Here is a 13,469-nt window from a genome sequence, read left to right on the forward strand (position 1 = left end):
CTCGGCAGGCAGTCCGTCCATCCATAATTGTATTACAATATATACCACCTAACCGTGGTTTTTTTTTCATTCTTTATACCGTCATAGTCAGTCATACTAGTTGTTACGAGTATACTACTATCTCTTTATCAACCAGTGTACAGTGCGGTAGTTCACGGCTGTGGCTACCTCTGTGTCGGAACTCGGCAGGCAGTCCGTCCATCCATAATTGTATTATTATAATATATACCACCTAACCGTGGTTTTTTTTTCATTCTTTATACCGTCATAGTGTCATACTAGTTGTTACGAGTATACTACTATCTCTTTATCAACCAGTGTACAGTGCGGTAGTTCACGGCTGTGGCTACCTCTGTGTCGGCACTCGGCAGGCAGTCCGTCCATCCATAATTGTATTACAATATATACCACCTAACCGTGGTTTTTTTATACCACCTAACCGTGGCAGTCCGTCCATAATTGTATACTAGTATCCAATCCATCCATCTCCATTGTTTACCTGAGGTGCCTTTTAGTTCTGCCTATAAAATATGGAGAACAAAAAAGTTGAGGTTCCAAAATTAGGGAAAGATCAAGATCCACTTCCACCTCGTGCTGAAGCTGCTGCCACTAGTCATGGCCGAGACGATGAAATGCCAGCAACGTCGTCTGCCAAGGCCGATGCCCAATGTCATAGTACCTCCAACAAGTCTCTAGTTGGCTCTGCAGTAATGATGGATACCGGAACCACGTTTCTCACCACCCAGGATGCCAAGGCCTCAGTTATCCGCTTTGCAGTAGGATGACTGCTGTGATATTTCATCTTCCTCGCAAAGGACTGTTGAACAGTCAATTGCTTACTGGAAGTAGTACAAGTGGGCTTACGACTTCCCCTCTGGGATGACCATCGACTCCCAGCGGCAACAACAGCAGCGCCAGCAGCAGTAGGCGTTACACGCAAGGATGCATCGGAGGAATCCCAGGCAGGAGAGGACTCGTCAGACTTGCCAGTGACATGGCCTGCAGGACTATTGGCATTCCTGGGGAAGGAGGAAATTGACACTGAGGGAGTTGGTGGGGTGGTTTGCGTGAGCTTGGTTACAAGAGGAAGGGATTTACTGGTCAGTGGACTGCTTCCGCTGTCACCCAAAGTTTTTGAACTTGTCACTGACTTATTATGAATGCGCTGCAGGTGACGTATAAGGGAGGATGTTCCGAGGTGGTTAACGTCCTTACCCCTACTTATTACAGCTTGACAAAGGGAACACACGGCTTGACACCTGTTGTCCGCATTTCTGGTGAAATACCTCCACACCGAAGAGCTGATTTTTTTGGTATTTTCACCTGGCATGTCAACGGCCATATTCCTCCCACGGACAACAGGTGTCTCCCCGGGTGCCTGACTTAAACAAACCACCTCACCATCAGAATCCTCCTGGTCAATTTCCTCCCCAGCGCCAGCAACACCCATATCCTCCTCATCCTGGTGTACTTCAACACTGACATCTTCAATCTGACTATCAGGAACTGGACTGCGGGTGCTCCTTCCAGCACTTGCAGGGGGCGTGCAAATGGTGGAAGGCGCATGCTCTTCACCTCCAGTGTTGGGAAGGTCAGGCATCGCAACCGACACAATTGGACTCTCCTTGTGGATTTGGGATTTCGAAGAACGCACAGTTCTTTGCGGTGCTTTTGCCAGCTTGAGTCTTTTCAGTTTTCTAGCGAGAGGCTGAGTGCTTCCATCCTCATGTGAAGCTGAACCACTAGCCATGAACATAGGCCAGGGCCTCAGCCGTTCCTTGCCACTCCGTGTGGTAAATGGCATATTGGCAAGTTTACGCTTCTCCTCCGACAATTTTATTTTAGGTTTTGGAGTCCTTTTTTTTCTGATATTTGGTGTTTTGGATTTGACATGCTCTGTACTATGACATTGGGCATCGGCCTTGGCAGACGACGTTGCTGGCATTTCATCGTCTCGGCCATGACTAGTGGCAGCAGCTTCAGCACGAGGTGGAAGTGGATCTTGATCTTTCCCTAATTTTGGAACCTCAACTTTTTTGTTCTCCATATTTTATAGGCAGAACTAAAAGGCACCTCAGGTAAACAATGGAGATGGATGGATTGGATACTAGTATTGGATACCTGCCGACTGCCGACACAGAGGTAGCCACAGCCGTGAACTACCGCACTGTACACTGGTTGATAAAGAGATAGTAGTATACTCGTAACAACTAGTATGACACTATGACGACGGTATAAAGAATGAAAAAAAAACCACGGTTAGGTGGTATATATTATAATAATAATACAATTATGGATGGACGGACTGCCTGCCGACTGCCGACACAGAGGTAGCCACAGCCGTGAACTACCGCACTGTACACTGGTTGATAAAGAGATAGTAGTATACTCGTAACAACTAGTATGACACTATGACGACGGTATAAAGAATGAAAAAAAAACCACGGTTAGGTGGTATATATTATAATAATAATACAATTATGGATGGACGGACTGCCTGCCGACTGCCGACACAGAGGTAGCCACAGCCGTGAACTACCGCACTGTACACTGGTTGATAAAGAGATAGTAGTATACTCGTAACAACTAGTATGACACTATGACGACGGTATAAAGAATGAAAAAAAAACCACGGTTAGGTGGTATATATTATAATAATAATACAATTATGGATGGACGGACTGCCTGCCGACTGCCGACACAGAGGTAGCCACAGCCGTGAACTACCGCACTGTACACTGGTTGATAAAGAGATAGTAGTATACTCGTAACAACTAGTATGACACTATGACGACGGTATAAAGAATGAAAAAAAAACCACGGTTAGGTGGTATATATTATAATAATAATACAATTATGGATGGACGGACTGCCTGCCGACTGCCGACACAGAGGTAGCCACAGCCGTGAACTACCGCACTGTACACTGGTTGATAAAGAGATAGTAGTATACTCGTAACAACTAGTATGACACTATGACGACGGTATAAAGAATGAAAAAAAAACCACGGTTAGGTGGTATATATTATAATAATAATACAATTATGGATGGACGGACTGCCTGCCGACTGCCGACACAGAGGTAGCCACAGCCGTGAACTACCGCACTGTACACTGGTTGATAAAGAGATAGTAGTATACTCGTAACAACTAGTATGACACTATGACGACGGTATAAAGAATGAAAAAAAAACCACGGTTAGGTGGTATATATTATAATAATAATACAATTATGGATGGACGGACTGCCTGCCGACTGCCGACACAGAGGTAGCCACAGCCGTGAACTACCGCACTGTACACTGGTTGATAAAGAGATAGTAGTATACTCGTAACAACTAGTATGACACTATGACGACGGTATAAAGAATGAAAAAAAAACCACGGTTAGGTGGTATATATTATAATAATAATACAATTATGGATGGACGGACTGCCTGCCGACTGCCGACACAGAGGTAGCCACAGCCGTGAACTACCGCACTGTACACTGGTTGATAAAGAGATAGTAGTATACTCGTAACAACTAGTATGACACTATGACGACGGTATAAAGAATGAAAAAAAAACCACGGTTAGGTGGTATATATTATAATAATAATACAATTATGGATGGACGGACTGCCTGCCGACTGCCGACACAGAGGTAGCCACAGCCGTGAACTACCGCACTGTACACTGGTTGATAAAGAGATAGTAGTATACTCGTAACAACTAGTATGACACTATGACGACGGTATAAAGAATGAAAAAAAAACCACGGTTAGGTGGTATATATTATAATAATAATACAATTATGGATGGACGGACTGCCTGCCGACTGCCGACACAGAGGTAGCCACAGCCGTGAACTACCGCACTGTACACTGGTTGATAAAGAGATAGTAGTATACTCGTAACAACTAGTATGACACTATGACGACGGTATAAAGAATGAAAAAAAAACCACGGTTAGGTGGTATATATTATAATAATAATACAATTATGGATGGACGGACTGCCTGCCGACTGCCGACACAGAGGTAGCCACAGCCGTGAACTACCGCACTGTACACTGGTTGATAAAGAGATAGTAGTATACTCGTAACAACTAGTATGACACTATGACGACGGTATAAAGAATGAAAAAAAAAACACGGTTAGGTGGTATATATTATAATAATAATACAATTATGGATGGACGGACTGCCTGCCGACTGCCGACACAGAGGTAGCCACAGCCGTGAACTACCGCACTGTACACTGGTTGATAAAGAGATAGTAGTATACTCGTAACAACTAGTATGACACTATGACGACGGTATAAAGAATGAAAAAAAAACCACGGTTAGGTGGTATATATTATAATAATAATACAATTATGGATGGACGGACTGCCTGCCGACTGCCGACACAGAGGTAGCCACAGCCGTGAACTACCGCACTGTACACTGGTTGATAAAGAGATAGTAGTATACTCGTAACAACTAGTATGACACTATGACGACGGTATAAAGAATGAAAAAAAAACCACGGTTAGGTGGTATATATTATAATAATAATACAATTATGGATGGACGGACTGCCTGCCGACTGCCGACACAGAGGTAGCCACAGCCGTGAACTACCGCACTGTACACTGGTTGATAAAGAGATAGTAGTATACTCGTAACAACTAGTATGACACTATGACGACGGTATAAAGAATGAAAAAAAAACCACGGTTAGGTGGTATATATTATAATAATAATACAATTATGGATGGACGGACTGCCTGCCGACTGCCGACACAGAGGTAGCCACAGCCGTGAACTACCGCACTGTACACTGGTTGATAAAGAGATAGTAGTATACTCGTAACAACTAGTATGACACTATGACGACGGTATAAAGAATGAAAAAAAAACCACGGTTAGGTGGTATATATTATAATAATAATACAATTATGGATGGACGGACTGCCTGCCGACTGCCGACACAGAGGTAGCCACAGCCGTGAACTACCGCACTGTACACTGGTTGATAAAGAGATAGTAGTATACTCGTAACAACTAGTATGACACTATGACGACGGTATAAAGAAAGAAAAAAAAATACCACGGTTAGGTGGTATATATTGTAATACAATTATGGATGGACGGACTGCCTGCCGAGTTCCGACTGCCGACACAGAGGTAGCCACAGCCGTGAACTACCGCACTGTACTGTGTCTGCTGCTAATATAGACTGGTTGATAAAGAGATAGTATACAATACATGCAACAATATACTACTATACTGGTGGTCAGGCACTGGTCACCACTAGTCACACTGGCAGTGGCACTCCTGCAGCAAAAGTGTGCACTGTTTAATTTTAAATTAATATAATATTATGTACTCCTGGGGGCTCCTGCTATAACAACCTGCAGTGCTCCCCAGTCTCCCCCACAATTATTATAAGCTTTGCCTTTTATACATTGATGTGCAGCACACTGGGCTGAGCTGAGTGCACACAGACTGAGTCACACTGTGTGACTGGCTGCTGCTGTGTATCGTTTTTTTTCAGGCAGAGAACGGATATAGCAGAGAACGGATATATTAAAATAAATAAAAGTTAACTAACAACAACTGCACTGGTCACTGTGGTAAACTCTGTCTGACTCTGCACAATCTCTCTCTCTCTTCTAATCTAATTTCTAATGGAGAGGACGCCAGCCACGTCCTCTCCCTATCAATCTCAATGCACGTGTGAAAATGGCGGCGACGCGCGGCTCCTTATATAGAATCCGAGTCTCGCGAGAATCCGACAGCGTCATGATGACGTTCGGGCGCGCTCGGGTTAACCGAGCAAGGCGGGAGGATCCGAGTCTGCTCGGACCCGTGAAAAAAACATGAAGTTCGTGCGGGTTCGGTTTCAGAGAAACCGAACCCGCTCATCTCTAATTATTATATGGCTTTGTTTGCTATCCCAAAAAGGTCCTCCCCCCGCCCCCTTTTTTTTCCTCCCCATTCCGCAACTAGTTGCTGTCACTATAGCCATTTAGTTAGGTGTTTGCCTTGTTAAGTCAGTAAGTCAAACTGCTCTTATTGTGTTATGACCTATTTATATCTATGCCCTCGCGCTTGACCGCAGCATGTTTTAGTTTTTGTTATACACGTTCTGGTTTTCTATTTACTGTTCTCTCATATTGTCGCTACCCCCCACTCAGAAGGGGCTGCCCGTTTGGCACTACCCCTTCCTCTTGTAGGCCCTACCCGCTTCTAGGCATGGGCCTGTTCTTTGAGTTGCTCCTTGCTCCTCTTCTTTTCTATTTCTTTCTGTCCCTACACTCGCCCTACGGTTGGCTGCACCAATGGTTGATCACTATATTGCACATGGGTGACTATTACCCTCCATGACCTTGAAATTGTTATCTATGAATGTCAACGGCCTTAATTCCCCGACAAAGCGTTCCATGGCGTTCCATTTTTTTGCCAGACACAAGCCGGATATAGTCTTTCTTCAGGAGACACATTTTCAGTTCCCCCACCCTTCCTTAACCAGTACAAAATACCCCCACACCTTTCACTCTACTATGTCAGCCAAGCGCAGGGGTACAGCTATACTACTCCACAGAGATCTTCCTACGGTCGTTCGTGATTCTTATCACTACGACAATGGTAGATTTATAATTATCTCAGGTACCCTCAATCAGCAGCCTATCACATTGGCGTCCGTATATGCCCCAAACATGCAGCAGGATTCTTTTTTTGGGTCCTTTTCTGACCAAATTTCTAAATTCTCAAATTCTAAAATTATAATTGCTGGGGATTGTAATGCTACTCTTAACCCTTACTTTGATAGGTCTCACCCAGTCATGGGGATGTCCTCTCACACAAAGCTGTCTAAGCTTCTCCGGAACTGTATCTCCTCTCACAACTTGTATGATAGCTGGAGGACGTTGTATCCTTCCGCCAGAGGCTACACTCACTATTCACCCCCGCACGACCTTTACACCCACATCGACTACGTCTTTGTTGACCGTGACTCCACTCAGAGCCTCCGCGGGGCACAAATAGTCCCCACTACTTGGTCAGACCATTACGCCCTTATCTTGGACATTACTGTCCCTCATACACTTTCGTCCCCTCGGACATGGCGTTTACAGGAGTCTCTTCTTCTTAAACCCTCTAACATTGTTGATATTAACGCTATGATTCAGACCTACCTTACTGAAAACAGCTCTCCTGATATTTCCCCTGCGGTATTATGGGAGGCTCACAAGGCAACGCTGCGTGGCCTCCTCATTAACCTTGCCTTAGCTCATAAGAAGATAGAGGCTAAGCGTATTCATGACTTGGAAACAGAACTAACGTCCCTAACCCTTCTTCACCAGCGTTTCCCGAAAAAGCGACTTTATACTAAGATCCTCTCACTTAAGGGACAGTTGTCAAAAATCCTCACAAAAAAAATGGTTAACTCACTTTTATGGCTCCGCCAGAAATTTTATGAAAAATCAGATAGGGCTGACACTTTGTTGGCTCGTCGCCTCCGGGCTAAAAGGACACAAAACCGCATACTTGCCTTAAAATGCTCTGATGGATCCGTGACCTGTGACCCCAAGGTTATGTCCTCGCAGTTTCACAATTATTACGAATCACTCTACAACCTACCCCCACCTGTTAATACTGATCCTACTCACATTCCCAACATTCAACATTACCTCACCACCTGTCACTTATCAAAAACTTTCTGCTTCAGACCTAGAAAAACTTAACGCCCCTATCTCCGACGAGGAAATTCTGGTCACAATAACTCAATTGCGCCGCTCGTCCGCCCCAGGTCCCGATGGCTATACTGCCATCTATTACAAGAAATTTGCGCAATCTCTTCTCCCCATGCTTCACTCGTTGTTCAACTCTTTACTGGAACTGGGCTCCCTGGATGCAGCCACCACCAGAGCCAACATTATCGTTATACCCAAACCTCACCGTGACCCGCTTGAAATGAAAAATTATAGACCCATTTCTTTGTTAAATACAGACCTTAAGTTGTTTGCTAAAATTCTTGCGAATAGATTAGCCCCATTCCTGCCGGTCTTAGTACATCCTGATCTAGTCGGTTTCATTCCTAATCGACAAACAGCGGACAATACTCGCCGACTTATTAACCTTATTCACCTCTCTCAGCGGGAGTCCCTTCCGACGCTGGTGGTGGCTTTGGATCCAGAAAAAGCCTTTGATAGGGTAGTATGGCCCTTTATTCAACAAACCTTGAAAAACATGGGCATGCATTGCGCTTTTTATAATGCCGTCACCTCACTATATCACAATCCCTCTGCTTCCATTCTCGTTAACGGTCTTTCTTCCCCGTCACTTTCTATCAGAAACGGCACCCGGCAGGGCTGCCCACTCTCCCCATTGCTATTTGCTCTGGTGATGGAGCCTTTGGCGGCCAACATCAGACTGAATACTAACATCTCGGGCATTGTGGTTGGGAACCACGACTTCAACATAGCGTTGTATGCGGATGACGTTATTCTCACTTTAACCGACCCACTCACATCTTTACACCATCTGTTTGAGGAGATTCAAACTTATAGTCGCCTGTCTAATTACAAACTCAACACTGATAAAACAGAGATCCTGGATATACACGTGACTCCCCGGGATCTACACCTTCTACAGTCTTCTTACCCGTTTAAATGGCAGCATACTAAACTTAAGTATCTAGATATCTACCTAACTAAGTCTCACGCGTCACTATACACCGCCAATTTTCCGCGGCTATTCGTGTCTATACGTACCGGTCTTGTGGGATGGAACAAATTCTATATCTCTTGGCTCGGGCGCATAGCTGCTATCAAAATGAACATTCTTCCGCGATTGCTATATCTTTGGCAGACCCTTCCTATCCACATACCGACTAAAATATTGAAGAATCTGCAAAGAGATCTATCCATCTTCATCTGGGCTGGAAAGAAGCATAGAGTCAAGATACAACTACTCCAACAACATCGTAACTCAGGGGGCCTCGGTATGCCAGACTTGATTAATTATTACCGTGCTACACACTTAGCCTCCTGTGCTCTCTGGCACTCACCTCCTGAACAGAGGTTATGGACGCTTTTAGAAGCTCATGTAATAAATGTGTATTCTCCTTCAACCCTGTTATGGTGCGCGCCTTGCTCCCGCCCGGCCTCATCTCTCTTGTTGCCGACGATGCGATTTACATTGGTTTGGGACCAATGCACCCGCTATTACCGTCTTCGCTCCTATAATCCGTTGCTGACTCCTCTCTGGAACAATAATATGTTCCCCCCAGGTACTAACCACCTTGCTTTTAAATATTGGACCTCTCACAATGTCCTTTTTCTGATTGAGCTGGCACCCCTTTCTTCATTTCCCTTATTTACGGACCTACAATCGCGCTTCTCTCTTCCTCTATCAATTCCTGCAAATTCACCACTTTTATTCTACTCTATGTAAAACTGCTCAACCTATACCCAAAACTGCATTTGAATCTTTATGTTGTGGTCAACGCTCTACAAAGGGTTTGTTGTCTGCTATTTACCAAATCTTGCTCTCACACAATTCCCCTACGAAAAGAGGCTCATGAAATAGCGTGGGAACGAGATATAGGAGAGACGTTGACTATCGATGAGTGGGCTGACATCAGACAGGAACTTGCTAGGAGCTCCTTGTCGGTTCGTATCAAAGAAAATTCTTATAAAATCTATTACCGATGGTACCTTGTGCCGTCTAGACTTCAGGCTATCTACCCTTCCTGTTCTGATAGATGTTGGAGACTTTGTGGGCAGAGGGGAACCATGCTGCATGTTGGGTGGTCCTGTGGGATCGCCCGCCGCTACTGGCGTCAAATTTATAAACTAATACTAGTAATCACAGATGTGGTTATTCTTGACTCCCCATTTTACTCTCAACTTTTGCGCCCAGTTCCGAACACATCGAGCCATCTCCTAAAACTTATTAAGCATATTTTAAATACGGCCAAATGCCAAATTGCAGCGAATTGGAAATCCACCTCTCGCCCTAATCTTCCCGCCACTATTAATGCTCTATGGACCACATATAAGCTGGAACGCATCACCGCTGCCCTTCACGACACATCAGTCACTTTTCTGCGCACATGGACACTCTGGACAACGCACTTTAATGCTGAACCGCCGCTGACAACCATTTGATCCACTATTTATATAGATGACAGAATTCGATCTGGTGACCAACCTTGTCTGGCTGACGCTCTCGCTCTCCCTCCTCCCTTTCTCTCTTTTTTCTTGCTCTTACTTCTTCTATTCTCTCTTCATGTTTTGTTCTTATTGTAACTGTATTGTAGTTTCAATTACCCTTTTTTTTCTTTTCTTTCCGATACTTGATGAATAGGTTTACTACAACAGGTGCTGTTGTTATGTCTCTCTATTGCTTCAATTTTATGCACCTACCATGTTGATCCACAAATATTGTCTAATGTTGATGCATCTGTTTGTCTGAAGTCAAAACCAATAAAACGTATTTAAAAAAAAAAAAAAAAGATGTTTGTGAGTACTCGCGGTTCCTATTTTCACATTAGATCTTCGCTATAGCTGGATTGGATCTAGTTTTCAAATTAATGAAAAATTATAAAATTCAATCATTTTCTCCATTTGAAGTACCATACTAGTCTAGGCCACTTCACTTAGCAGATCCGACTTAGTTTTGCTTTTTTAACATCTACCCTCTTTCAACAATAACAAGAATATTTTATTGGAATGTAGTCACGATCTGGGGGTCTGGATCCCAGTGGTCAGCATACCGATGCCAGGATCCCAGCCGCCAGAATGCCAGCAGGGGGCCAAGGGCTATTCCCACTCGTGGGTGTCCATGAAACCCATAGAGTGGTAATAGAATATGTTGCAAACACAGCGAGCCACCAAGCCCACAGCATGGCAAGTGCAGCGAGCCTGCAAGGAGCTTCATTGCACTAGATCCCCTGCCGGCATTCTGGTAGATGGGATCCTGACGCTTGAGACACATAACACATTCATATCTCCTAACGCTAGGAGGAGGCGTGGCAGTGCATCGCTAAGCCTGCTGGGACATCCTCAGACCAGCCGCAGTGATTGAGAGGGCCGAGTGACGCAGTTAGCACACCTCCTGTTCCTTTGTTAGGCCCTCTCTCTTACCCACCACAACCAATTTCACGCCGGTTGGTCTTGTTTTGTTCAGTACATCCTCAGCTTTTGTTGGGAGTTAGCACTGAATGTGTGAAACAAAACGTTTTTGCCATAAAAATAAGTTCTTCTCGGAGATGGTGTACTGACAACTCTGATGTTTTTTGTTATATTTGTGGAAAATATACAGTGGTGTTGCAAAAGAAAGAAAAGAAATATAACTGTATTTGTAAAACAAGCATATCAGGCTTATTTTGGACGTCACATAACCCAGCAAGACGAGAAATAAGTGCCTCAGAAAGTTTGTAAAACCCGCGTGGAATCACTCCACAATTGGATTAAAAGTGATCAGTTTCGGCATACCTATGATGTGGTGCGAGACAAAAGGTCACTTGAGTGACTACTTATTTTGTGCTGTAAATGTGAAGGGTATGAATCGATTTAAGAAATGCAGATATATGATACCCCAGTTTGTGTCCCCCAACCCCTGCATGTAAACCTTCAGCTGGTGATGTCTGCAGGGCATCGAGACCCGGAGCTGCGAGGGTTAATGAGCCATCCGGTTGCCAAGCAACGCCAGCCGGCAGGAAGATTACAGGGGGAGCATTAGGACTCAGTGCAGCAGAGAACGGGTCCTGGAGAGCGGGACGCCGGACGGTGTGGTGATTGGCCGCTGTAGAGTATGAGAAGCGAGGGGTGGAGTTTGGTGCTGGGCTCTAGTGTGTGCTCAGTGAGGAGAGAGGAGCGGGTCACACTGCTGGAGAGTGGAAGGAGAGATGCCGTGTTCAGGGGCTGGCGAGATAGCAGATTACTGTGTGTGTGGAGAGCATGCAGCCTCCAGGAAGAAACCCAGTGCCGCTTACCACTGCCGAAGTGCGAGGGAGGCCACGCAGAGTGCTGAGCCCCAGTGTGAGCCACTGAGCAGAGGAACTGTGCCGGCCAGGCAGACGGAGGTTCGGAGTGTGGGGGTGGAAAGTACCACCAGAGAACAGGTAGCCACAGCACTGACATTCCTCCAATCCCCTCCTTTTTCCCTGCTGATCAAGGGACACATTGTATATATAACCTCAGCTATACATATCAGTGCCACAGCAAGGGCTGCGCATCCCTAATAAATATATGTCCTCTGCAGCCATAGAGACTTTATCAAAGGCAATAGTCTGAGCCACCACTGTGCCTTGGCCATCACAGACCTAAGCCACTACCTGACTCACAGCCTTTACACGTGCCACGAATTTCCCTGACTAATCATTCCTTCCAGCTCAGTGGAGAACCTTTAACAGTTGCACTTAGGGGGTGAACGTCCCCTGTGCTTAACCGTCTACTGACACCACACGAAGCTATATACTGTAAGTACAGAGACACATATTGATCTTAAAGGAGCAGCACCTTTAGTCTGCATCCCCTTTGTTGAATCCATTAATATCTTGATATGCCACCGGAGTCACAGTCAGAAACAGTATTATGAGCTACACCAGACTCTAAGCCTTGGCGAGTTGTTTCTATCCCTGCACCCTTACCAAGTCATAGTAGGCGAGATGATTCCAGCTAGACAGCATGAACAGTTTCATTACATTTCAGTAGGTTCTAACTATTCGCACCCTAAAATACCATTTGTGGTTGCTCCTAAGACTTTCGAATCAGAGTTACTATTACTGTCTATTGTGTGCAGGACTTACCAAACCAGCCAGTTGGGAAGCAGACATAATTTCCTTCTGTGATTTTACTGTATGAACTCTTTGGGGGATGTTGTTCGTCCTGGGGTATCTCCATCCTTCTGCCCAAATGCTATGCAGGTGTTCCACACAGACTTCGGCAGGCATCGCGGCAAGTAAGAACAGGTTGACCGGACAGGCCAGAACTGGAAAGGTGTCAGACTCCAGGTACGCTGACACATCACATTTGACATCACGAACAGGATAAGAACAGGATGACGGATCCATGTATACCCGCGTCTCCAACATCAGTGTCCGGCAGGAGGATGCTACAAGCGTCACCCGGGCAAAGAAACACGACCACAACAGCGGCATCACTGATAACTATGCCATACTATTACGGGGCCCCATGGTTACCGACATATGCGGGAAAACAATTTCACGGTATGAGTACCTTTAGGGAATTTAATGATAAAATGTATTCAATGTTCCGCCTGTACCCGCTAACTGAAGAACAAAAAATAGAGATCGTGATGGGTCAGTTAACAGCCTCAGCATTACGGAAAATGATGGCGTGGGAAGATAGCGAAAAAAAGATAGTCTAATGCAGCTTTAAGAAACTGGTGACCATATTCGACTGCAAGACCATAGCGGAACTAAAAACTCGCCTTTTATGCCAGAAAGCAACGATCCAATGAATCACTGCA

General features: G+C 45.0%; 1 protein-coding gene across 1 annotated transcript in view; it reads left to right on the top strand.

Annotated features, from left to right (window-relative positions):
- The window catches only part of LOC134910837 (uncharacterized), a 239,741-nt gene that overhangs the window by 85,142 nt on the left and 141,130 nt on the right, over positions 1–13,469 (top strand). The window contains exon 11 of the mRNA XM_063919221.1: positions 8,324–8,594. Coding sequence (XP_063775291.1) covers positions 8,324–8,594 — 271 coding nt within the window. The remainder of the gene's footprint in view (positions 1–8,323; positions 8,595–13,469) is intronic.

Source organism: Pseudophryne corroboree, chromosome 4 (genome assembly GCF_028390025.1).
Source record: "Pseudophryne corroboree isolate aPseCor3 chromosome 4, aPseCor3.hap2, whole genome shotgun sequence".
Classification (NCBI taxonomy): domain Eukaryota; kingdom Metazoa; phylum Chordata; class Amphibia; order Anura; family Myobatrachidae; genus Pseudophryne; species Pseudophryne corroboree.